The sequence below is a fragment of the Acomys minous genome (assembly GCF_964271855.1).
Source record: "Acomys minous genome assembly, chromosome: 14".
Taxonomy (NCBI): Eukaryota; Metazoa; Chordata; class Mammalia; order Rodentia; family Muridae; genus Acomys; species Acomys minous.
The window spans coordinates 85,256,966-85,283,809 of NC_140496.1; the positions used below are offsets into that span (position 1 = coordinate 85,256,966).

At 43.6% G+C, this 26,844-nt stretch overlaps 1 protein-coding gene across 2 annotated transcripts in view; it reads right to left on the bottom strand.

Annotated features, from left to right (window-relative positions):
• The window catches only part of MCUB (mitochondrial calcium uniporter dominant negative subunit beta), a 57,053-nt gene that overhangs the window by 2,054 nt on the left and 28,155 nt on the right, over positions 1 to 26,844 (bottom strand). For both annotated transcript variants that reach the window (XM_084756850.1, XM_084756849.1), the window contains exons 2-6: positions 11,411 to 11,486; positions 9,739 to 9,909; positions 7,231 to 7,335; positions 1,746 to 1,906; positions 187 to 390 (exon numbers count right to left, since the gene is read on the bottom strand). In XM_084756850.1, the coding sequence (XP_084612976.1) occupies positions 187 to 390; positions 1,746 to 1,906; positions 7,231 to 7,335; positions 9,739 to 9,909; positions 11,411 to 11,486 (717 nt within the window). The remainder of the gene's footprint in view (positions 1 to 186; positions 391 to 1,745; positions 1,907 to 7,230; positions 7,336 to 9,738; positions 9,910 to 11,410; positions 11,487 to 26,844) is intronic.

Consider the following 26,844-nt stretch of genomic DNA (forward strand, 5'->3'; position numbering starts at 1 on the left):
GCCTTTTAATACAGCTCATGTTGCAGTGATCCCCCAACTGTAAAATTACTTTTTACATTGCTACTTCATAACTGTAATTGTGCTGCTGATATGAATCGTAATGTAAGAATCTGATATTTCCGGTTGTCTTAGCAACCCCTGTGAAAGGGTCTTTTGGGGAGGGGACGGGGTGTCATGACCACTCACCTGCCGAGTTATGATGAAGTATGCAAAAAAGACCATGGAATTTGCAAACGTAAGGAAGAACGTAACTGGCTCCATGATATCCCAGGAATACACCCACCAAGTCAGCCAGGCCAGCGCCCCACCCTGAGCAGAGAGCAGAGCTAAGCCGGCCCACAGGAGGCCGCTGGTTTTGGCTTCTGACCGAGCTTCTATGTTAGCTTTGACCTGGAGGAAGGGAAAACCATTCCGCTTACAAGTTTGCCAGCTGACGGAGAAAGCAAAAGCTATGAGAAACAATCGAACCAGTGAACACTTTGCATAACTTTGAAGACATCTGCTATGTAGAAAAATGAGATTTATGAAGTATGTATTAGCTGCTCATTTCCCGATCAGTTCATTAATATTTTTTAAAGTTATAAATATAACACCTACTCATAGAAAAGGGGGAAAAATGAGGCCAGGCTGGTAAACACAGAGTTCCAGGATTACATAGAGAGACCCTGTTGAGAGACAAAGCCAGAAAGAAAGATGGAGGCAGGTAGATCGCTGTGATTTCGAGGCCAGCCTGGTCTGCAGAGCGAGTGCAGGACAGCCAAGGCTACACAGAGAAACCCTGTCTCAAAAAACCCAAAAAGAAAGAAGAAGATGGAAGGAAGGGGAAAAGGAAAGGAAGCAAAGCCCCCTACAGACCATAGAAGGTTTGCACTTAGAAGCCTACAAGCCTGTTCTGAAGCCCAATTGAAGTCACTGGCTGTTTTTTTAAAGTCCTCTTCTGTGAATTATCTCACAGGCAGTGTGTGCCCAGGTGGGTCTCTAGAGCTCCCTTCTGTTCTGTGACATGAGGCATAGTGCTCTATGTGGATGGAGCTGCCTTCCCTGGAACTTCTCTGCAGACTTGGCTGGTTTTGAGTTCATAGAGGTCTGCTTTCCTCTGCCTCCCGCATGCTGGGTAAAAGCAGCCACCGCCATACCCAGAATATCATTTCTTGAAAAGTAAAATGTGGGTAAATAATCCAGAAAACCAAAGCCAACAAAGTGCTTCTCTACCATTCTTCCAGCGCTCCTGGAGAGTTACTACATTTCTAGAAATTTTCTGTTCATACGCAAAGATTAGCTACCCATTTTTTTTAAAATTATAAGTGTAATTACAGCTTAAAGAATGTAAGTTTGCCCCTTAAAACAGACTACCCATCCCTACCCCTACCCCCAAAATAATCAGGGTTTTTTTTTCCTCTATAATTTGGAGAAAAGAAATAAGCACGGATGTTATGAGGAAGCTGTTGCTAACTTGCCACCCACAGTGCTCTTAGGCAGAAGTGAGACTTGTGCTGTTGCATTCTACAGTGCCCCATTTCACAGTCAGCTTTCATCAACTCTGGAGTCAGACCATGCGCCACATGCTAGCTGCACACCTCAGTTGCCTGGTGCGAGCATCTCAAAACAAGGACGGTCAGCTCACAGCTCATTTTTTCGAATTGAAAGAGAAAATGAGCATACACAAAACACCCCAGTGCTCCTGTGACTGGAGCTCACTAATAAAAGGTTTAACTTCGGGGAACCATTGGGAAGCGGCACCCCACCTGCTCCAAGGGCCGCAGCTGTTCCTGCAGGTGGTCAATCTTGGCCAGTAGATGGCGCTCTTGTTTTTTCTGAAACTCTTCTAAATGGAAGACTGTAAATAGCCTATGTACCAAGGATTTCATGTTCTCCATCTCAATCGTGTGCTCTTCGCTTGGTCTTCCTGAGAAAAGGTAAGCGAGACATAGGATTACTCTGTGATCCTCCAGATGAGTCCGGGCAATGAAATCTGAGTCACTGAGTCTGGCGTCTGAGCTCTGGCCTGGGCCTGCCCTGCTGTCTTTGAGTCCGCAGGGCTTTGAGTCCGCAGGGATTTAGTTAACCACCAGTCTCTCCTACAACGTCAATTTATAGTGGTAAATTATCAGACAGTGGCTTTAAAATTCACCTTTTGTGAGTCAGATCGTCTTGCCTCCTTTTGTTTTTATGTATACAATGTTTTGCCTGCATGTACACCTAAAGGCCAGAAGAGGGCACCAGATCTCACTATAGATGGTTGTGTGCCACTGTGAGGTTGTTCACAATTGAACTCAGGACCTTTGAAAGAACAGCCAGTCGCTTTTAACGTCTGAGACATCTCTCCAGCCCCTTGCCTCCTTTTGTAATGTGGCTTTACTGTTGCTTTAAGAAAGATACATAGGGGTATGTATACAGTCTCAAGATGGAGACTGGCTGAATGGGTTAAACGTGTTTGCTGGCTTCAAGAAACCTCAGTGGTTAGCTGGGCAGTGGTGGCGCACACCTTTAATGCCAGCACTTGGGGAGGCAGAGGCAGGTGAATCTCTATGATTTTGAGGCCAGCCTGGTCTACAAAGCAAGTTCAGGACAGGAAGGCTACACAGAGAGCCCCTGTCTTGAAAACAAAACAAAACAAAACAAAACAAAACAAAACAAAAAAGAAACCTCAAAGGCAACGGTATTCATGGAGTGAAGATGAAAAGATGCACCAGAGCTCTCCCCAAACTAGTGGAGTCTGAACATAGCAGTGTGAAACATGACAAAGCATGTTTCAAGCCAAAACTAGGAAGACTAAAGGAAATCGCCACATATTAATAAAGGAAACAATCCATCCAGAAATATAATAATTATAAATATGTACATATGAAGCATTAATTCACCTAGTTTCATAAGCAGTATTGGGCAAAAAAAGGGACCAATAAGTCTAGATTTATCATGATTTCAAGGCCAGACCAGGTTACATAGCTCCAGTCTGTCTGTAAAACAAGAATCTGCCTCAAAAAAATGTTTTAATAATCCCACTACATATGTGTTTATACACACACACATATACACATACATATGTTTATGGGTATGTGCATGTGTTTGGACTTTATATGTATCAATCCAGATTTAAGAAGTCAAAAGACACTTCAGAGTTAAACTACACCACAGGTCAAATGAGCTGGAGAGACATCTGTAGAATACCTCATCCCAAACCTATTTTCTTTGCCAGTCCATGGAGTTTTCTCTAAAATAGACCACGTGTTGTAAGGAGAAAGCATTAACAAATACAAAAAACTAAGAAGAAAGAATTCCTTGCCCCTTATCAGACCATAATGATTATAGTAGACCAGCACTAGAAATCACCAGAACAGCACGCTATACAAACCTGGAGACGGAACACGAGACTTTTGAATAATGAGTGGGTCAGAGGAAAGAGCCAGGGAAGAAATAGGAATGTCCTAAAACCAAGTGAAAATAAAAACACCGCCTCACAGAACACTGAGTATAGTTCTAAGAGGGTAACTTATAACTGAGTACTACATTAAAAGACTAGGTCTCAGACAACCCAATCTTCCTGCTCATCATAGATTTGCTTTTTGGGTTATTAATATCTTCTTGTTTCAATATTGGCAAGCCATGTATGTCTTAAAATTTATCCATTGGGTCTTAGAGAAACAGAAGTAAGGTAAACTCAAAATTAGTAGATATAAAGAAATAAAGACCAAGGTGGATTAATGAAACAGGCTAAAACAAAAATGGGTCAGTGAGACAAGTTGGCCTTTAAAAACAAAACAAAACAAAACAAAAAAACACAAACAAACAAACAAAAAAAAAACAAGAGCTGGAGAGATGGCTCAGAGGTTAAGAGCACTGACTGCTCTTCCAGAAGTCCTGAGTTCAATTCCCAGCAACCACATGGTAGCTCACAACCATCTATAATGTGATCTGATGCCTGGCCTGCAGGTGTACATGCAGGCAGAACACTGTATACATAATACACAAATAAATCTTAAAAGAAAAAGGGGTGTGTGTATGCTGAAAAGACCTTAACTAAACTAATCAGAAGAAAGTAATATATTCTGGGCATGATGGCCATGCCTTTAATCCCAGAACTTGGGAGGCAGAGGCAAGTGGATCTCTGAGTTCAAGGACAGCCTGGTTACAGAGTGAGTTCTAGGATGGCTAAGGCAACACAGAGAAACCCTGTCTTGGAAAATAAAGTGCAAATGGAGTATATTATAATAGATATGACATTCAAGAGAATCATTGGGGAATATTCTTCAAAATATCTTTTACAAATTGAAAATTTTATAAGAAATAAGTAAATTTCAAGACATATATGGTCTACCAATATTGAGAGAATAAGATACAAATAAACTGATCTATAATGAGCCGTAAGATTGAATCAACAACAGTTTCCAACAAAGAAAAATCAGGGCTGAATGGATCTCATGCTTTGTTCTATGCTTCTGAAGATATAACACCAATAATTTACAAGATAGTCCATAAAACTTCTTAACTCAATTCTATCTAACCAATATTACTCTAATACAAAAACAGGATAAGGACTTAACAAGAAAATATAATTTCTCTGATGAACATAGATGCAACTATTATCAATAAAATAGTTGGACACCAAATCCAACAACACATTAAAAAGATCATACGCCATGGTCAAGTTGCTTTCATTTCAGATATGCAAGGATGGTACAACACACACAAATATTAAGGGCAAAAACCGTGACTATCTCATGATGCAGAAAAGGGACTTTGAAAAACTCAGCATCTCTGCATGACAAAAGCTCTGAACAAAATAGGACTAGAAGGTTCATCCCTGACCATAGTAAAGGCTGTGTGCAACAACAGGTAGCCAACATCATTCTGAAGAAAAATACTGGAAAACATTTCCTTTAAAATCAAGTGTGAATGGGCTTCACTCCCATCATGCCTAAATCAACAGAGTGCTTGAGCTTTTGGTGAGGGAAGGAAGAGCAAAGACTGCACACAGGAAAGCCAGGGAACTCTTAGAGCTGACGAGCGCTTTCAGCAAGAGACAAGTAGCGTTTCTGTAAAGCAGATATGATCAGGCAAAGACTTAGGAAAGCAATCCAGAGACAGGGAAGGAGAGCGGAGGGAAGAGGAGAAGAGGAGGACAGGAGAGAGAAACAGGGGAAGGAGGTACCACACCCAACCAGAAGGTGAAGAAAGCGCCCTACAATGAAAATGAACACCGAGGGCTGGAGAGATGGTCCTGAGTTCAATTCCCAGCAACCACGTGGTGACTCACAACCATCTAGAATGAGATCTGGTGCCCTCTTCTGGCCTGCAGGTGTACATGCAAGCAAAACATTGTATACATAATAAATTAATCTTTAAAAAAAAAGAAATAAAGAAAGAAAAAGAAAATGAACGCCGAAGAAGGCACTGAAGGAAAGACACTTCACGTTCATAGATTAGCAAAACTCAGGTGGGGCTTTCAGACAACAGCGTAGACTACAGGCTGCTTCTGTGTGAGCCAATGAAGGGTCAGAGTAAGAAAAAAAAAAGTCTATTCCAAACAGAGGAAGGATTTGGAATTCCATAAGGGAAGTGAATGCATGTGAGAAAAATGGGGGATGGGAGAGGTGATGTAGAGAAGTTAGGCAAACCCAGCCCCAGGGGCGCAGTTGTTGGGGACAGGAGCAGAAGCTACCTCAGCTGAGGACAGATTGTCTCCTCCTCACTGAGATGCAGTGGTGGGGGTGGGGGGTTCAGTGTTTTGGGATGGTCAATCAAGAAATGTTCTAAAGACATAATGAGTGAAAGAGAAGTCCAAACCAACAGGTTACAAATAGCAACACAAAAACAGGAAACATGGACCAGCAGGGCAACAGGACTCCTCCAGGAGGTCACAGAGATGGCTGAAACAGGTAAAGTAGTGGAAATGTAGATGTTGTCTGGCAAGAAGGAACAAAGACTTAAGAAGGCACGAACAAATATGTAAATTCAATGTAAGACCTGACCTGCTAAGGAAAAGTCAATGATTTTCTTTTTTCTTTTTTTTTTTTTGGCTTGGGTTTGGGTTTGGGTTTGGGTTTGGTTTGGTTTGGTTTTTGACAGGGTTTCTCTGTGTGTAGCCCTGGCTGTCCTAGAACTCACTTTGTAGATCAGGCTGTCCTTGAACTCATAGAGATCCACCTGCCTCTACCTCCCAAAGGCATGCTGGGATTAAAGACGTGCGCCATTTGGGTTATATCAACATTCTAAAGGGTTTGGAGTTCTGATTTTCAGGTTAGGATTGTTCAACCTAGAGTTTAACATTAAAAGCCAAGATCTATTTAAAGAGTTAAGACTTGTAGTTTCATTATCTGGCATGCAATGAGCCCGAAAGTCCTTGTTCCTTAATGGCAACGAAAAAGGGAAACAAATGGGCAGTCGGGAGTGCTTTTGAAAGTGGCAAGAGCTGGGCAGTCCTCAGCTGTACCACCTTGACCCTGTCCAGTTTGGTCAAGTAGGATCGGTCCCGTTTAGTACTTGGATGGGAGAACTAAGTGAGAGGCTTGGGTGCTCTGCAAAGTGACCAGATCAGATCGATTCGGCAGCAAACAAGCTCAGTTTTATAGGTGCAGCTCTTGGGCACATGAGGCACATGGGGGATCCAAGGGGTGGTGGGGGAGGGGGGCTGGGAGGGGCAGGCAGAGAAGTTATGTGTGAGACCCAGGCAAGAGGAAGGGTGACATGTCAGGCAAAAGGTGGCTTTTTTCCCATACAAGGTCAAGTTATATGGTTCCAGTGCCTGGTGGTCATTCAGAAGGGGGGGCTGGTAACATCCAGAACTCAGTTTTGGCGCCATTTGGGTAAGGGGTGGCTTTACAATGTGGGCGGGGCTGTAGCAGGCGGGAGCTGTAGCAAGTGGGTCTTTCTGTTAGTCTTTCTCTCAAGCATTCCCACCCTAACACTGAGATCACAGAGCAAAACACGACCCACAGTGTTGAGGAGAGTGGCGGAGAGTCACAACTGGCCTGCACTATAACCCAAAACTTGCTGGAGGCACCGTGTGTGTGAAACTCTTGAGATTCTAAAACTCCAGGGTGTTCAGGTATGAGGATCGGGCCACACTTTTGAAAGCTCTACTCAGTTTTCATGGTAAATATTGGGAAATCTTCCTCCTGCTTCTGGCCGGAGGAAAATGGCCATTCTGTAATACCTCAGATAACATTGTTTTACTCCCTGGAAAAGCCTCCCACAAAACAAAAGTTAAGATGGCTAAGGGCCGTTGCTTACCTGTCTTGTGACACCGTACATCATATGGTACTTTGTTGATGACGAGTTTAAAATCTTTTGTTAGCAAAGTGTCCATCAACATTGAAGCTGGAATCTCACTGCCATCTGAAAGAAACAATACAAAACTACATCTGCTTTGAAGCCGTGGGAGCCATGTCTCAGCATGTATACTGAGACTCTACTTTGTATAATACAGTTGTGGACATCTGCCTTTCAGAGGGCTCCCTTCTCACTAAGCAAATTTTCTCTGATTGCTTTATTACCTCCCACCCTACTGGGCAATATGTAATAGGCCCTTCTACACCAATTATTACTCAAGAAAATGCCCCACAGATATGCTGCCTTAGTTACTGTTCTATTGCTCTGGGGAGATATACTGTGACCAAGGGAACTTTTAACATAAAGCATTTAACTGGGGGGACTTGCTCAAATTTTCAGAGGCTTAGTCCATGACCATCATGGCAGGAAGTGGGTGGCATGCAAGCAGCCAGGGCTCTGGAGCAGCAGCTGAGGACTCACATCTGATTAAGTTCCAAGCAGAGAGAGACACTGGGCTTAGCATGGACTTCTAAAACCTCAAAGCCCACCACCAATGGCACACCTCCTCCAACAAGCCACACCACATAATCCTTCCCAGTTTCATTAGCATCTGTCCCTGGAGTTCCTGAGGCCTACAAGCCCCTCTCATCAATTCCATCGGCCCAGGCCACTCGTCTCCCCCGGGAACCCCTCCCCGTCTCCCCTGGGTTCCCCCAGTCTCTCCCGGGTACCCCTCCCCGTCTCCCCTGGGTCCCCCTCATCTTCCCCGGATTCCCCCCATCTCCCCCAGGGCTCCCCATTTCCTCCAGTTCTCCCTCATCTCCCCCAGGTCCCCCCCCCCCGTCTCCCCCGGGTTCCCCTCGTCTCCCCTGGGTCTCCCTCATCTTCCCCGGATCCCCCCCCCGTCTCCCCCAGGCCCCCCTCCCCCGTCTCCTCCAGGTCTCCCTCGTCTCCCCCAGGCCCCCATCTTCCCCAGGGGCCCCCGTCTTCCCCAGGTCCCCCCTCTGTCTCCCCCGGGTCACCCTCATCTTCCCCGGGTCCCCGTTGTCTCCCCCAGATCCTCACATCTTCTCCAGGTTCTTCTCTTTTTGTCCAGATCTTTACTCAGGTGTCACCCTGCAGCCTTGCCCATCACAATCCCGTGTTCCTTACTGTGCTTTCTCCATTAAGGTTTACTAACCGACATTCTGCATAATCATTGCTTTATCTTGTTTATTTTTCCTCCTAAAGTGTATGTTCTATTAAGCACAGTGGCTTTTATCTCTCTGGTCTTTGCTCTGTCTCTAGCATCTACAAGGCCTGATATAAATATTTGTTGGATGAATAAATTCTTTAATCTCTATGTTTACAACATCTGTCTGTCCCTTAATTGTCTCTTAATTTGGTTAGAAACAAATCTGTTTTCTTTTTTTTAATTTAGCCTTAATTTTTATTTTTAATTATGTGCATATGTGTTCATGTGTGTGTTTGTGCACATGGGTGCAATACCTGTGGAGACCAGGAGAGGGCAGTAGATGGCCCAGAGATGGAGTTGTAGGGAGCTGACTGGGGATCAGTATGGATGTTGGAAGGCCACTTTCCATTGCTGAGTCATTTCCCCCACCCATGTTTATTTCCTTTTCAGAACTACAACTGTAATCACTGACTTTTAAATAAGCTTACATAGAGCTGTTAATGCAATAAAAGAACAATGATAATTTATTGATGTTTATGTACCAGTGGCCTTTAAATATTGAACTGATAGAAATAATTTCTTTCTCAATTTTAGGGGCAGTTGGTCTAAACCCATTTCATGCAATAAGAATATAAAGTTCATATTATGCACTTAAATGTATAAATTACTAGCTAGCTCTCCTTATATTAAAATGTATATTCTCCTAAGGACCGATTCTATGAAAACAATCCCTGACTGGAATTGCTTTATAACAAAGATTAATTCACTATCTGTGCATTTTCTACTGGCTATTTTAATTGTATAAAATATATTTTACTCCCAATTATTCAATTTTTTTGTTGAAAATTACACACAAATGCCATTCTGCTAAAATTTTCTCATAGAAAAAAAATCTCGATGGCTTATAAAATGAGTAACTGGAATTTACACTAAACTTTATTTCATCATCTTTTATTCAATGTAATTGGGCCAATCTTTTTGTTTGCTTTGTTTTATGTTGAGACCCTGGCTCACGACATAGCCCAGGCTAGCTCTGAACTCTCACTCTTCCTGTCCCTGCTTCCCAAGTACTTGGATTGTAGGCATGCGCCACTGTGCTGGCTTTGAGTTATTATTTTAATAGTGCTGGTATGTAAAAAGGAAGGACTCCATAGTAGGGTAGGCATTGGTTATATAATGAGTTATATAATTTATTATATAATGAAATTCTTTCTAGGATAAAGAACCAAAACACAGGTACAGAAGGGAAGAGAAAAAAATCCCTGACTACAGAGTTCTCAGACCCACAGACACACCTGCTGTGATGACGGCTGCAGTTTTGATGCCTTTATCTTCGTTTTGTAAGTCCTGAAGGAATGAGCCCACTGTTGACAAAAGTGGCTTGACTACAAACTGACAGCGCTCTTTTCTGGATGGCAGAGTGAGTGTTACCAAGGGCAGACCGTGTCTATAACTAACTGTTATTTCTGTTAAGACAAAAAATATATATAGTAAAACATAAGCATGAAGGGTTTAACCTGGAGAGGTGGCTCAGTGGTTAAAAACACTGGCTGCTTCTGTAGAAGACCCAGGTTTGGTTCCCAGGATCCTCATGGCAGCTCACGTGGTCTGTAACTCCAGTTCCAGTGGGTCCAATGACTTCTGGTCATCATGGGCTCCTGCATGCACATGGCTGGTGTACATACATACACTCAGTCACACACACACACACACACACACACACACACACACACACACACACTATTTTTAAACAAGAGAAAATAAAATATAGGATTTTATGTATTTTATTGAGCATTTCATGTGCACATATAGTGCATTTTGATCAAACACACCCCATTCCCTTCCCTACAATTGTCCCCTCAACACCCTTCCCCACCACCAATGTCATGTGCATTCTTTTTTTTTTTCCTTTTTTAAAAATAACCTGTGCAGAGCATGGTGGTATACACCTTTAATCTCAGTACTAGGGAGGCAGAGGCAGGTGGATCGCTATGAATTAAAGGTCAGCCTGGTTTATAAAGTGAGTTGCAGGACAGCCAAGGCTACATAGTGTGACTTTGCCTCAAAACAAAATGATTTAAAGAAAACAAAACAAACAAACATAAGAGGCTAGAGCACTTATGGCCACGGAGTGGGCTTTAAACCCAATCAGAAAGTGAGCGGTTGCTCCCCTAACATTCCTGCCGCTCTCGCACCACTGGGCATTTACTGCCAGCTCAGTGGTTATTGTAGTTTGAAGGGTCCACAACTGGGTAAGTCTGTTGAAAAGTTTTCTCCCTCTGTCTGTAAACAGAACCTTCTGGCACTCGGAAAGCTAGCCAGTAGAGGTGAAGCTGCCGGATGTCTCAAGTATGTGGTGTCTTCAGCAGTGGGGTCCTAGAGTGGGGGGGTGGAGGTAGGGGCGGGTCCATGGCACACCACTGACCAACAATTCAAAAAGAAGTGGCTCATACCCAGCACTGGGCTTTTTGACTGATCTCCTATGATGACTAGGAGAGACACTGCCCTCCCACCCCCATTACAAGGTAATGGAATGGAATGCTTATGATTCCTCATGGAATTCATAAATCTCGGAATTCCCATAAAATTTGTATCATGAATATGGTATGTGCACTGTGCTATGGTTTGATATTACATACATTACAGGCCTACATCCCCTGGCAGCTTGTAGTAGCGTCTCCTACTCGCCATCATAATTATCTGCCCGAGGTCTTCATAGGGAAAGAGTTCTGATCCTGAGGGAGGAAACTGACTTGTCTTCAGTTTCTCTGCTTATTGGATAAAGTGATGCCAAAAGGCATCACAGGAGATGATGTACTAACAGAAGGGCAAGAAACCGAACATACCTTGTAGGTCGAGTGGGGTAGGCAGAATCTGCCCAGCTCAGGACTGTATCTCCCACTCTATTGGGGAGAGTGGAAATAAGTTAGCCACCCCACAAACCAAAGAAGTGATGACAAGACTTACCATCAGGTGACGTCACTGCTCCATAATGGAGTGCTTGGTAGTATTCTGGATTTCCATAGAGTTTCATACATAGAGCCTGTAAGAAAGATGGCAGAGGAATTTTCATCCAGCAACATGGCTACTTTGGCTGGAACACAGACACGCCTTTAATCCCAGGAGACAGAGGCAAGCGGATCTCTAAATTCAAGGCCAGCCTGGAATAGAGCGATTTTTCAGGTAAAAAAAAGGTTAGGTCCAGGTGTGGTGGTACAGGCCTGTAATCCCAGCACTCAGGAGACAGAGGCTTGCCGATCTCTGAGTTCTAGTCAGTGCTGTTTAGTCAGTTCGGTTGAGTCAGTGAGTCAAGAGGCAGTGCAGTGGAGTTGAGTCTGCGGCAGTTTTCAGTTCATGGAATTGAGAGGCAGTTTTATTGGGAGAATTTTACAGAGGCAGGTTGGAGTGAGAACAAGCTAGTCATAGGCGAAGACAGAAGGAGCCAGAATGAGAAGGAGCCAGAAGATTAAGACAGATTGTTAACATTAGCTTGATCCAGAACAGCTGAGTTGAACCAGGCAGCCAGAGTTCAGAAAGAGCTAGAACGGGTGAGCTTCTTCAGCAGTAAGACTCAGAGGCTGAAAACATCCTAGGCCTAGGTTAGATTGTACAGAGGCTAGAAGCTTCCAGGACTAGGCCATAGTTAGCAGATAGGGGCAGTAAGCCTCAGAGACGACAGTGAAATCAGGCGAATAAAAGTTACTTTAACGTGGTAGTGGCGCATGCCTTTAATCCCAGCACTTGGAATGCAGAGGCAGGCGGATCATTGTGAGTTGAAGGCCAGCCTGGTCTACAAAGCAAGTCCAGGACAGTCAAGGCTACACAGAAAAACCCCTGTCTTGGAAAACAAAACAAAACAAAGCAAAACAAACAAACAAACAAAGTTACTTTAACAAAAGATTGTGCCTTTAAAAAAAGATGAGAAAGCTAAAAATCCATAAGATTTTTTTTTGTCAGCTTATGCAGCAGGCATGGTGAAACATAAACTTTATGCATGTGGGGTGGTTTGAATAAGAGTAGCCCCCAGAGGCTTGAGGATAAATGTTTGGTTCAAAGTGAGTGAAACTGTTTACAAAGGATTAGGTGTGCCACTGTGGTGGGCTTTGAGTTTTCAAAAGACCATGCCAAGCCCAGTCTCTCTCTCTCTCTCTCTCTCTCTCTCTCTCTCTCTCTCTCTCTCTCTCTCTCTCTCTCTCTCCATCTTTCTATCTTGCAGATCGGATATAAGCTCTTAGCTGCTGCTCCAGTGCCATGCTATACCAGCCTGCCTGCACCCATTGCTGCCCACCAGGACAATCATGGACTAAGCCTATGAAACTGTAAGCAAGCTTCCAATTAGATGCTCTCTTTTATGAGTTGCCCTGGTCATGGTGTCTCTTCACAGCAAAAGAACAGTGACTAAGACACCAGGTGTTAAACATAGCACAGGCAATGAGATCCACCAGACATCAGCTGTCACACTGATTTAAGGCTGTCCACTTGAATTTTATTACTCGAATTATAACCTATTATCAAGATCTGTCCCCTACAACCCCACATGCCCCAGCATTTAGTTAGTGGCTCAGTGTGTGCACTGTCTGGCTTCCTACAGCATCATACGCCACAACCACCACCTTTGCCTAAGGTTGATTCTGTGGCAGAGCTAATAAAATGCAGATACACAGAAGACGACCATCTTTAATCTTTTTGTTGTTGTTTTTGTCTGTTTATTTGTTTGTTTTTTCAAGACAGGGTTTCTCTGTATAGCCTTGCCTGTTCTGGACTCGCTTTGTAGACCAGGCTGGCCTCGAACTCATAGTAATCTGCCTGCCTCTGCCTCCCAAGTGCTAGACCATCCTTAATTTTATCAAGCCTGACTGTGTACCAGTGTGTTCATGTGTGTGCACATGTATGAACCCTGACTTTCTTTCTTTCTTTTTTTTTTTAAATCTTCTTTAGATTTACTTTCTATTTTATGTGCATGGATGTTTGGCTTGCTTCTATGTCCATGTACCACCTACCTGCCTGGTGCCCACAGAAGCCAGACAAGGGCATTAGATCCCTGGAATTGGAGTTATAGGCAGTTGTAAGCCACTATGTGGATGCTAGAAGTTGAACTCACGTCCTCTGGAAGAGCAGCCAGTGTTCTTAGTCAACTTGCCGACTTGCCAGCCTCTTGAACAGTGAGCTCAGTGCTATTCAGACCCTACCTCCAAACAATAGCAAAAGGTGCAAGAGTTTAATATGTGCTTATGTGTAATTTAAACTTTAATATATCCTTCTTCTGCTAGCTGTAAATACGTATGGGGGGGTAGATGATGTGTGGTTTACATCGGATGCATATTCTGAGAAGGATTGTGCGCGGTAGAATTCACAAAAACAGCATTTAGCTCCATGCCTCCCTCCGGCTCGACATAAAAGAACAGAGCACTGCGGCTTGAAGACAGAACCAGGGCTTTCCTACGAGGAGAAAGAGACATTTGTGCCGAGCAGGTCTCGCATGATTTACAAATCAATGTGAGCCAGAGCAGCAGTTTATATTTAAGCTTCTTGGTCGAAAGGCAGCAGTGAAATAGTGGCCCAGAGAAGCAAAGCCAGAGTGCTTCCGAGAGAAGCTGTTTAAGGACGCTTTACTTATTGTGCTGCACCAAGCCTGCCTGTGACGCTAGCCTCAGCAGGAGTGCTGTAATTTGCCCTTACCGCACCCACAAGAATGCCACTCTCTTCAGGCTTGCTCCAATTGTAGTTCACTCATATCATTAGGTCACATGATTTACTTTTAAAAAGACTTAAGATACAAACTGGAAACTGGCTTAGGAAAAGTCTTGGTTGCTAATACCATTTGGCTGCTCAGAATTATCAACTTGCCTCTGAAAAATGAATCATGACTCTTTGAGACATTAGAAAAGAGGCTGGGAATGTTGCGGCTGTGGTTCAGTGGGAGAACATTTGCCTAACATGTGTAAGGGTGGGCTCAAATACCAGTACCACTAACTAACTAACTAACTAACTAACTAACTAACTGTCTCAAGGCCTGAAAATATAAGCACCAAAATATAGACATGATATTTTTGAAAACCAGTAATTATTATATACACTCAAATTAATAGAACTACCACCTACTGTCTCAAACAAGACATCCATCCAGTTCAGAGCCTGCACACATGTATCGAGCATCCAAATAGTATTTGTTTAGACACACCTCACTTATTCAAATCATTGCACAAAGTTAGCCACAACTTTTAAATATAGCAGATATGCATGAAGACCTTTTTGCACAGCAAATGAGGTAACTTTGTATTGGGAAACGAAGAAGAATTCATAAACATAATGTTTCCAGGTTTCTTTGGGTTTTTAAATTTTTGTTTGTTTATTTGGTTGGTTGGTTCTTTGAGACAGGGTCTCTCTGTGTTAGCCTTGACTGCCTGGACTCACTTTGTAGACCAGGCTGGCCTCAAACTCACAGCAATCTGCTTGCCTCTGCCTCCCGAGTGCTGGGATTAAAGGCGTGTGCCACCAAGCCTGGCTATTTCTATTTCCAGGTTTCTTTAGCAATCACATAATTATTTTTTAAAGACTTTATTTATGAAGCATGCAACATTTTGCTTGCATGCATGCCTGTACACCACAAGAGGGCACCAGATCTCATTATAGATGCTTGTGAGCCACCATGTGGTTTCTGGGAATTGAACTCAGGACCTTTGGAAGCATCGGCAGTGTTCTTAACCGCTGAGCCATCTCTCCAGCCCTGCAGTATGCACCTTGGGTGGTAAACCTGGATATAACAGATCCCTTCATTATAGACCTAAATACACAGAGAAATAATAAACTCCTGTGGATAGTAACTGTAGATCTAACATCATCTGAACAATAATTTAAGTACCTAATATTCACTAAGTAATTACTGCATGCTGAGTGACCACCCAGTCTTCAAAACGTGTGCCATCTGACTAATAATTTCCCATGGGTGGGCAAAGCATGGCGGAGCATCTCCTGACCGCCGCCTGCTTTCTGTCCACATCCAGCCTGCCCTCCTTCCCCTTGAGCAGGCTGGCTGCATTTACCACCCATCTCTTCTCACTCTTGCCTATGGCTACCTGGCTCCTAGCCCATTGTTTGCCAGAACTCGCTCTCAGAAGATTCTGCGTTCTTCCTTGGTAGATCAACTGAAAGCTTAATTCTCACTGGTTTTGCGGAAGCCTTGGCCTCGTTTCCTCCTCGCCCTTCCCCCTTGACACTTTCCTGTCTCCCATAATTCCACATTTCCCTGGATCTCTCCTTACACCTTCCCAGCCTCACTTTCAGATTCCCTTTCCTGTCCATGAGAAGAAACGGAGCTCTGTCCTCCATCGTCACGAACTGTCAACAGTGTCTCCCTGCTCACATAGCCCCGACTGCGTTGCTGTGCTGTTGGCCTGATGCAGCGCCTCCAATCCAGGGCCTCTTTCTAAGCTGTGTGTACACAGCCGGAACCTTCTGAAGTATCTGCTCAGCTCACCCACTTTCCCATTTTCTAAAACGCTCCTTGCTTTCAGCGATCAGGTTGAGCTTGCAGATGCTAGCATGTCTGTACTGCGTGCCTGCCAGTTCCTTCACTGTCACTGGACAGACACCAGCTCCAAACTGGGCCATTGAGCTTCCAAGCACAGGGACCTGACTGGGCCTAAGAATATGTCCAAACCTCGACTCTACATGCCGCTGGGAGAATATAAACTGCCTTTTGGGAATATCCCTCTAAATACACAAAATCCTAATCCCAACAATGCTGGCCCAGAGAGTGAACCAACACCGCCACTGTGAAAGTGCTTAAATGACAGATATAACATATATCCATGTGGTCATATATGAGTATGTGTGTGCATATGTGTATGTGTGTGTGCACATGTGTATGTATCCTATTATGTGATGTGTCTAAGCATTACTGCATTTAATATCACTTTTCATGAGATTGAAAAACTTGAATTACACAAAGCATCACTACTACGATGAATAAATCATGATACATTTTATTTGAGTATTATGCTTATATATTATATACTAATGCAATAATGTCAATGAATCTAAAAGATTACATTCAATAAGATTCCAAAACAAACAAACAGGAAGAACCATGTAATATGAGAAGGCAAGAGGATGGTTGCACTTCAGAATGGGCACCAGGAAGCTTCTGGAAGGCTTCTGATCTCTTTCTTGCTCTGGCTTCATTTTGAAAGTCCGTTAAGGTTTTTCTATAAAACTACGCAGCTCCTGTGCGGATGCCGTTCTGCAAGAGTCTCGGTTAAATCAGGACTGGCCTCTTACAATCGATGGGAAGTCCTCATTGTGACACTGTCTCTAATATTCGGGTTAGGATACGAATAACTGCATCATGAGTGTGTGCTAATTAAAAGGCTAAAGCAGAGTAAGGCAGCAGGAAGGAATGACGTAGGAAGGAAAGCTTTACATGGGCTCAAGACAAGAACACGGACCAGTCCTTGGTAGCCTAAGCCAACCACTGTGGAGAATGATCTGGAAGGAGGGAGTGGACCCTTGGAGGTCTTGCCAATTGGTGCTGACACCGTCAACTTCAGTGTTTTAATGCCTCATGTCTGCGATGCTGAGAGGCAAAGAGCCACGGGGGACAGCACAGCCACCCTACTCAAGTCCTGCAAACCAGCATCCAAATGCTTTGTGCTTATCCCACCACAGACATAATTAAAGATACAATGAACTCCTTTTAAAAGTTCCTCATAAAATATTTTAAGATAAGATTTTGAAATAAAACCTGTTGAAATAAACATAAAACAAAAGACTTCAATCGGAGCTTGTGACGCTTTTAAGGTTTTGTTTTGTTTGTCTGGTTTTTTGTTGTTTGTTTGTTTGTTTGTTTGTTTGTTTGTTTTCTTTTTGGTTTTTTGAGACAGGGTTTCACTGTGTAGCCTTGGCTGTCCTGGACTCACTTTGTAGACCAGGCTGGCCTCGAACTCACAGTGATCCCCCTGCCTCTGCCTCTCAAGTGCTAGGATTAAAGGCGTGCACCGCCATACCCGGCATTAAGTTTTGTGTTTTAGTATATAATTTTTCACATCTGTCATTTCATCTTGGATCTTTTCCTAACATGTAATGCATATGTTCAGATCGGTATCCGCCCCCTTTTGGACCTTCTACCTTATTGTCTGCATTATAATTTCATTATCACTATTTAATGCTTCATCCTCTAGGCCTGCTGTTCACTGGGCTACCATGCCTATACCTAGTGAAGACAGTATTGAGATTAAACCTAACCTTCACAGAAGACTGAGAAGGAATCAAAAAAAAATTTAAGGCTTCATTAACTCACTTCTGAAAATAACAGCACACTAAAACACAACTACATCAAGATGTTCTTGTAGGTCTACTGGTATCTAAGAGTTTTCTTAAGAGGAAAAGGAATATAAGCAATAGATATGAATATCTACTTAAATATAGAATAGAGGGTTTGTGGTGATATTGTTATTAATACTGAAACCATACTATGCAAACTGATAGCCATTAACCTCAAAACACAGTGGCTGAGTCAATATGAAGATGTTGTAGCATTTGAATCCCCTGGGAAAGACTAAAGACAGACCCAATTCAAGTTTAGATTAAGCGAATTTATTCTTATTGCTAGCAGAAGTCTTAGAGCCAACAGGCACACTGTGAGGAGTTGGGTTTAAGGCAAAGTTTATTTTGTTTTGTTTTAGATTTATTTATGTATTATGTATACAGAATTATGCCTACATGCCAGAGGAGGGCACCAGGTCTCATTATAGATGGTTGTGAGCCACCATGTGGCTGCTGGGAATTGAACTCAAGGGTCTTTGGAAGAGCAGCCAGTGCTCTTAACCTCTGAGCCATCTCTCCAGCCCTAAGGGGAGGTTTTAAGGTGGACATAAGAATCCATGGCCGGGGAGGAAAATGGTTTTACTTCTCTCATTTGCCCCCTGCTATATAGTAATAAAAAAGACCATGTCATCTCTTTCCCATAGTGATAAGCAGGCTTTACAGAAACAAAGGCAGCTGTCACTATTTCACAGCCTATTATCCTACTCTCATCTCATCAGCAGGACCACTAGGGTCTCTTAGGCATCCCAGGGCAAAAGGTCAACAGCCCTTCAGGGATGGATGCCTGGCTCGGTGTCAAGTTTATTTAGCCATCACAGGAGACTTGTGCAAATTATTACTCAGGTCCGAGCACTTAATGCCTGGGACAGAGTAGTTCCTTCTGGATAAGCAATAACACAGTGCCATCAGGTTAGGGCCGGTTGTCACATCCCCACACTGACAATGTCTTGTAGGAGAACAACAGGGGCAGAAGGACATCAGAGTCCTCAGACAGACAGCTGGCAAGACACCATGACCTCAGAAGCTTGAAAAAGTGAAAGAGTAAGTGGATGCTAAGCGGCAGGTGGGTTAGATATGTAAGGGTTGTGGGAGGAGAAAAGCCTTTGACTGAGATGGTCCTCCACTGTATTGAGCCTTAAAAGGCAGGGGAGAGTTACCAGGAGGAGGCTCAGCAGAGACAACGGAAGCAGATGCTTACGATGAGGATCTAGAGAGAAGAGAATGGGTGGATATCATGAAGATAGAGATACAAATCACAGGCCAAGAATAGCATCTTTGGAGGGCGAGCCACTGTCTCTCTGCACAGCACTGGCTGCCTTGGGACTCTATGTGTTGGCTGCACAGAGATCTCCTTCTGCTAACTAGAGCTGATTAAAGGGGTACACTACCATGCCTGGCTAGAACACAGTGCTCCTTTCAACCATGGGAACCCACTATTTTCAGTATGAAACCTGGCTATATTTAGATTCAATTTGGAGCTTAGTAAGATTTAAGGTTAAGTTTAAGGAGATAAACGAATAGGGGGCGTTTAAAGGAACGAGAAAAAGCAGGGTGCCACAGACATCTGCCAAGGACTCCGGGCTTTGTTGACTAAATCACAACAGCTTTTTCTAGTCTCTGTTGAAGAGTATAATTAAGAAGTGGGATTAGGTAGGTGGCCTAAAATGTATCTGTAAGTGTTGAGAAAGCCTGGAACTTCTGGACGAGTTCCTACCCAGGCAGAATATACATGCAGACTCCTGGGAAGTCCTAGTGATCACACCACTCCCATCCCTGACACACACACACACACACACATACACACACACACACACACACACACACACACACACACACACACTCACACTCCACCACCACCACCAAGTTTCCCTGCGCATCCTTCCATTTTGGTTCTCCCTAAGCCACGGCTGGGAGACCCCACACACTCCTCAGGAGCATAAAGATTATATTCCTTCATATCAAAATTCCAAAGGCCTTTCTTCTTTGGGACTGGGAGATCCTCTATGAGATGCACATGATCATCTAACTAATAAATTAGTTAATGAAAAGAAACATGAAATGCAAATACCCTAAATGTATTAAGTCAAAACCATAAATATCCATCTTACATTTTGTTGTAAGCCTGAAGTCTTCTTAGAGAAGGAATCCACTGCCTATAGCCAACTGACCCCAGTCAGTGCAATGAAATTAGCTGTGTCTGAAGTGTAAGCTGAGCAGTAGCCATGGTCATATTTGGCATGTAAGAAGCAGACGCACCTAGAAAGTACCATCTAAAGTCTCTGGTTTCTATTAAGTATCTACCACATGGTAGCTTAGAACTGTCTACAATGAGACCTATTTCCCTCTTCTGGAGTGCAGACCCACATGCAGGCAAATGTTGTATACATAATAAATAAACAAATCTTTTTTTTTAAAAATGAGCATCAGGCTGGGCGTGGTGGCATACACTTTTAATCCCAGTTCTCAGGAGGCAGAGGTAGGCGGATCTCTGTGAGCTCGAGGCCAACCTGGTCTACAAAGCAAACTCCGGGACAGCCAGGACTGGTACTAGTCTAAAAGCAACAACAACAACAAAACAAAACAAAAAACAGCAACAACAACAAAAATAAAACCAAAACCAAAACTCCAAATGAGCATTAGCTCTTGTTACCCTCAGCTAAAAACGTAACATCCCATTTCAATTCACACTGAAACCACTGCCTCCTGGAATTCTTCATCCCCTCTATCTCCTTCCTTCACTCTGTGCCCGCAAAGCACCTTGTTTGCTTTTTCTTCTCTTATTTTCTTTTCTCTTTGCCTCTTTTTGTTTGTTTGCTGAGATGGGTTTGTATGTAGCCCAGGATGGCCTCAAATTGCTTATGCAGCCAAGATGACCTTGAATGCTTAACCCTCCTGCCTCGTCTCCTACCTGCCAGATCACAGGCATGCACCACCAGTCCTGTTAGACCTGGCCTTCCTAATGAACTCCATACATGCATTATTTTTTGTCTTGTTTTGCTTTATGTTTCTTTCTTTCTTCTTCTTCTTTTTCTTTAAAAAATTTTAATTTATTTGTTTTACATCCCAATTGTAGCTCCCTTGTCTCTTCCTAGTCCCCCCCTTTCTCCCTCATCCCCCCTCACCTCTCCCCTAGTCCTCAGAAAGGGGGGAGCCCTCCTCCCCTATCATCTGACCCCAGACTATCAGGTCTCATCTGGACTGCCTGCATCCTCTTCCTCTGTGGCCTGGCAAGGCCGCCCTGCCAAGGGGAAGTAATCAACGTGTGGGCACCCGAGTTCATGTCAGAGGCAGCTCCCACTTCCCATATTATGACTGCTTTGTTTTTCAAGACAGGGTTTCTCTGTGTAGCTGTGACTGTCCTAAAACTTGCTCTGGAGACTAGACTGGCCTCATGCTCACAGAGATCCTCCTGTCTCTGCCTCCCAAGTGCTGGGATTAAAGGTGAGCGCCACTGCCATCACTACCACCACCTGACCCATATAAGCATTCTCACATACAATTTCATTTGTGTTGGGGACTCTATGCTTTCCACTCCAGTTGCCTCTGATCGTTATCCAAGAGTGGCCTTGATGGCTTTCCCTGATTATCTCTCCTGCCTCTCCCTGTGTGACATCCTACTCATCCCAAGCAATATTAAGTTGCTTATCTATGCATTTCTTTCTTAATTGGCCTCTCCCTACAAAGCTAAGGAAGAAGCAAAGATTATGCCTCTGGCTTTTGCCACTTTCTCTCCAGCACCTTGAACCATGCCTGGCATATGGTGGATACACATAAAAGATTTGTGATGCACCTGTAACCCCTGCACTTGGGAGGCTGAGGCAGGAGGATGCAGGCTTGATTTTAGCCTGGGCTACCTAATGAGAACTACCCCCCAAAACAAGTCTACTAAAGAAAGACAGTTAACTCTACAACGTAGTATCACAAGTAATCTAACCTGGTTATGAAAATGCTACAGCTGCACAAAGAGAAAGAAATTCACTCCGTGAAGTAAAAGCAGGACTTTTAAGTCATCCTGAAGCATTCCTTACACTCAGGTGAGCACAGAGGTTGGTCCAGCCCTTCTCGACTACAGCATCAAAGACTTGGCATCCCTTCCAAGATGCTTTCAAATGTGTGACAGTCAACATTGCTCAGCTCCTCTTGGTCACAGAAAACTTAAGAGAATTCAGAATTGGCAGTACATTTTAGGAAAATTGTTTTGTTTTGTTTTTTTAAAACCAAATTTAGAAATAATGGCAGCTGATCAGGAGAGAAAACCACAAGTGTTGCCAGGCATTGTGGCTCACAGCTGTGGTCCCAGAACTTAGGAAACTGAGGAAGAAGCCTGAGCCAGATTGTCGTCACAAGGATGGTCCAGAGGGGAGGGGAAACCATGCTCAGAATATACTGTATGAATTTTCAATAAAGAGAGAGGGAGAAAGAGAGGGAGGGAGAGGAGAAAGGAGGGAGAGAGAAGAAGAGAGGGGGAGGGAAGGAGGAAGAAAGAGGGAGGGAGAGAGGAAGAGATGAAGAGAGGAGGGAGAGAGGGAGAGAGAGAGAGAGAGAGAGAGAGAGAGAGAGAGAGAGAGAGAGAACCACAGTCTGAGGAAGAGTGACTCCAAGCCTCTAGGCAAAGCACCTCACAGCATCCATCCAGTACATCCAGGCAGATTATTGGCATTTTCACATCCTAAGCCCTATGGCCCTCCCCTTTCCCTACTTACTCCTCAAATGCTAACAAATATCCCTGCAAACATGGCCTTGATAGTGGAAGAGGTCAAATTGCTTTAATCTCAGCACAACATGCCACAGCTACACTTTCACGTGTTCAGAGGCTCTCGGGTGATTGCTACATGGGCTTCCTTAAATACAGCACTCTCGTTGGAGTCACAAATAATTAACATCGAACCTCTACTACGTCTGCCAATTTCTACTTAACTGTACACTCAGCTTTTGCTTAACAGCTGGGGACAGCTTTTATAGTTGGGTTATTTTCCAACCTTAGCTTACACATGAAAATGAGTTTGGCAAACCTGCGACACCTCTTTTAAAAGCACGAATAAGTCCAAACCGCTGAAGTGATGATTAGCCGCCTATTTGGTAAATAATATGATGTCATTTTATTATAGTCATGATTTCCTAAAGAAATATCTGGTACCCAGATCCAAGTCTATATATACGAAAACAAATCAGAGTGGCCACTTCACAGTGGGAGCTCAGTGTGGTGCATTTATCCCATGATGTTCTGGGGCAGGGAGGGAGGACCAGTTACCAGGTCCCTTGAGGACATCAAAATGTGAGTGTGTTCACTGAATGTCATGTAAATTACACTGTTTAGGGAATGGCCAGCAAATGGCTGTCATGGGCCTAAAGTGATGGCTCAGTGCTTAAGAGCACTTGCAGCTCTTCCAAAGGACTCGGGTTTGGTTTTGTTTGAAAATAGATTTTTTTTTCATACCATATATTCTGGTCATGGTTTCCTGTCCTCCCACTTCCCCCAGATCCTCCCCACCTCACCTTCCACCTAAATCCACACTCTTCCTTCTTTTCATTAGAAAACTAATGAGCAATAGCAAAAAACAAAAACAAAAAACTAAACTAAAAAAAAAACAACCTAAACTAAACTAAATAGAACAAAACAAACAGAAAAAAAAAAAAGAAAGAAAGAAAAGGCACAAGAAATACATACAGATTCAGACACGTACAAATCCCTATCTGGCTTAGAACAGTGCAGGCCCTGTGCATCCTACCTCAGAGGGCCCAGATTTGAGTCCCAGGACCCCCATGGTAACTTATGACCATCTGTAATCTAGGGAATCCAATGCCCTCTTTTGATCTCTGAAGGCATAGGGGTGTGTATGATGCACAGACAAAGACGCAGGCAAAGCACCCATGCACATGAAAACAATTCAATCTTTTGAACAAGACAAAATTCAATCTTTTGTGCAAGCTTAAACATGGCAATATTTGCCCCTGCAAGTCCTCAGAGACTCCTTGGTGAAAGCGTGTTAAACACACTTACCTCATGAGGTCTACCCAAGAACTAAATCAGAGCAAACAGGTGACCACGGCTCATTTTGCAATTCTGATGTTATAGTTAAAGTAACATGTACTTATGTTGTCTGGTTCCCTCTGTGCTAATTAGAACTCATTCGTTTGCATCTTAAATAAGGAATCCATTGGAAGAACAGTGTGGCATTTTCTTCAGGGTCGGGGCAGGGTGCAGGAACCAGGGCAGCAGGGGTCCTTGTGGCTTTCTAACACCCTAGCAGAAGATGACTCAGCAACCCGAGTGACGTCCCACAAGTTCAAGCTTTCAGATTCACAGTACATAGGTCTCAGGGGGTTAGCAAGCAGCAGCCAACCGAAAAGATGTGGGGAGAGGGTGTCCCCAGGGGAAACACTCATAGGCAGGGCTGCTTCCTAACTTCTGTCTCCTCTAGGTAAAACTGGAAATATCCGATTTTTAAACGTTAGGATCTGGGCCATGGTGGTACAACTGTAATTCCAGCATATAGAGATGGGAGCAGGGGGAGCAGGAGCTCAAGGCCACCCTTGGCCACATAGTAAATTTGGCTGTATTGGGACCCTATATCAAACACACACACACACACACACACACACACACACACACACACACACACACACACACTGTAAAAAGTCAAGCCATCTCTCTAGCTTCCCAGGGCTTCATAGTGTGGAGTCACACTCCTTTGATCCCAGCACTTGGGAGGCACAGGTGGATGGATCTCTGTGAGTTCAAAGTGAGACTGGACCCCCCCCAAACCGATTTAGCCAATGGGCAGCTCAGGCTTCATGTGGGTCCCCTAGTAAGGGGAGTGGCCAGGCGGGTGGTGGTGGAGGCGGGGCTGCCTCTGATATGGACTCTGTTGCCTTCTTTTTCATGCTTGCCCCACCCCCATCCCCAGTTGCTGCCTTGCCAGACCACAGGAGAAGATGTGCTTAGTCCTGATGGGACTTGATGTGCTGGGGTGGGGTTGGTGAGGGGGGAGGGGCTGTCCTTTTCTGAGGAGTAGGGAAGGAGAGATAGGAGGAAGAGAGAAGGAGGGAGAGAGGAAGGGAGAGAGGGAAGGAGGGAGGGAGGAGAAAACTGGAAGGAGGGCTACGACCAGGATTACAAAGTGAATAAATAAATTAATTTAATTTAAAAACAGAAATGTATAAAGCCAGGCGTGGTGGCACACGCCTTTAATCCCAGCACTTGGGAGGCAGAGGCAGGTGGATCGCCTGTGAGTTTGAGGCCAGCCTGATCTACAAAGTGAGTCCAGGATAGCCAAGGTTAACACAGAGATACCCTGTCTCGAAAAACCAAAAAAAAGTGTATAAATCAGAATACAAACAAAAAAACAAAAAACAAAGTTAGCCTGGTCTACAAAGCAAGTTCAAGGGTAGCCAGGGCTACATGGTGGAACCCTGTCTGTCTCAATAGAGAGAGGGAGGGTATGGGGTGGGGTGGGCATGGACACATCACCTTATGGAGAGCCATGATTTCTAAACATTAACTTTTTTAAAATTAATATCATAAATTTCTTTTATAAAGCCTTTTATAACCTTCCAGAAAGTAGTACATGCACAATCATTGGAGAACAATAGGGAAATTTTCTAGTAAATTCCTCTCTCTCTCTCTCTCTGCAAATGTTTTATATATTTTTCTGTAAGAATTTCTAGTAGGAGCTTGGGATGTGTAAGAACCGTGAGACTTGTCTAATAGAAAAGGATGCTACTCGCGTGGTATGAAGTGCAAACTTTACAAACTCTTTACTCGTGGAATTTTTGGGCCATAATTGACAACAGGTGACTCCGGCTGGAAAGGGCGATCTTAGACGGGGGCTGTACTGACAGCCTCAGATTCTAAGCTTCATTTGGGACAGCCATCACCTCAGAATGCAGACACTGACCAACAGAAACTCTGATCCAGAATATTCTTTAAAACTGAAAGAATAAAAAAGAACTAAGACCCGCTCTCTTGTGATATTTGGTCTACGGACAGACGATTCTGTAGAGATTATATCCAATGGGAAATCCCACTTCACAGAATAGTGAGGTTCCTCCCTCACCCCGAATCCTCTTTCTTGTTCTCCCAGATCATTTCTTGAGCTACATCACTTAAGGAGAGTGTACAGGGAATTCTAACACTATGTGACACAGTTTGTGATGTGTGGTAGTTTGAATTAAAGTGTCCCCCATAGGCTAGGCATCTGAACATTTTGGTCCCCAGTTGATGGCACTGTTTGGGGATGTTTAGGAGGTGAGGCCTCACTGGAGGGACAAACGTCACACACACACACACACACACACACACACACACACAGACAGGCCACCAATCACAAACTACAGACAGATGAAGGATACAGGGAGAGAAGTGGAGGATCTAAATTAGGGCTTGCTTTTAGTTTATTTATTCTAAATAGAAGTCTCTTTTTTCCATTACTTAATATAAGATCGAAGCAGAAAAAGAAAGTATTTATCAATAAATATTTTTTTTACATATTTTATCACAAATTTCCAGAAACACAAGGTTTTACATCAGATATTAAATGTTTTTGTTCAAATTGGAAACGTATCTCACAAGTAGCCACAGCATATGTGAAAAGAGGAGGAAATATGGAACAAACTTGTCTTTACTTTCTAATGCTATATTCTATATTTTTCTTTGTTTTGTTTTTTACTAAACAAGGTTTCCTGACCTTGCTGTCCTGTGTAACCTTGGCTGTCCTGGCCTTGCTTTGTAGACCAGACTGGCTTCGAACTGACAGAGATCCATCTGTCTCTGCATCCCTTAGTGCTGGGATTACACACCTGCACTGCCATATTCAGCTTAGTTTTCTCTTTGTAAAACAAGCATGCATTCATTATGTGATCGAAATACGTATTGATGCCATACAGCTGCAGAGGTAGCAAATCCATTAGCGTCAGTTCACTGGGATTTACCATCACTGGGTAGTAACTCTGATAGGACCATTGTCATTTTGTGACTTGTCATTAAGCAAGAGCAAGTATAAAATGACAATGCTGCGTTTAATTCCCTCTTCCCTTTACGTTCCTATAATGGAAAATCCTGGGGGATAAAATTCGCT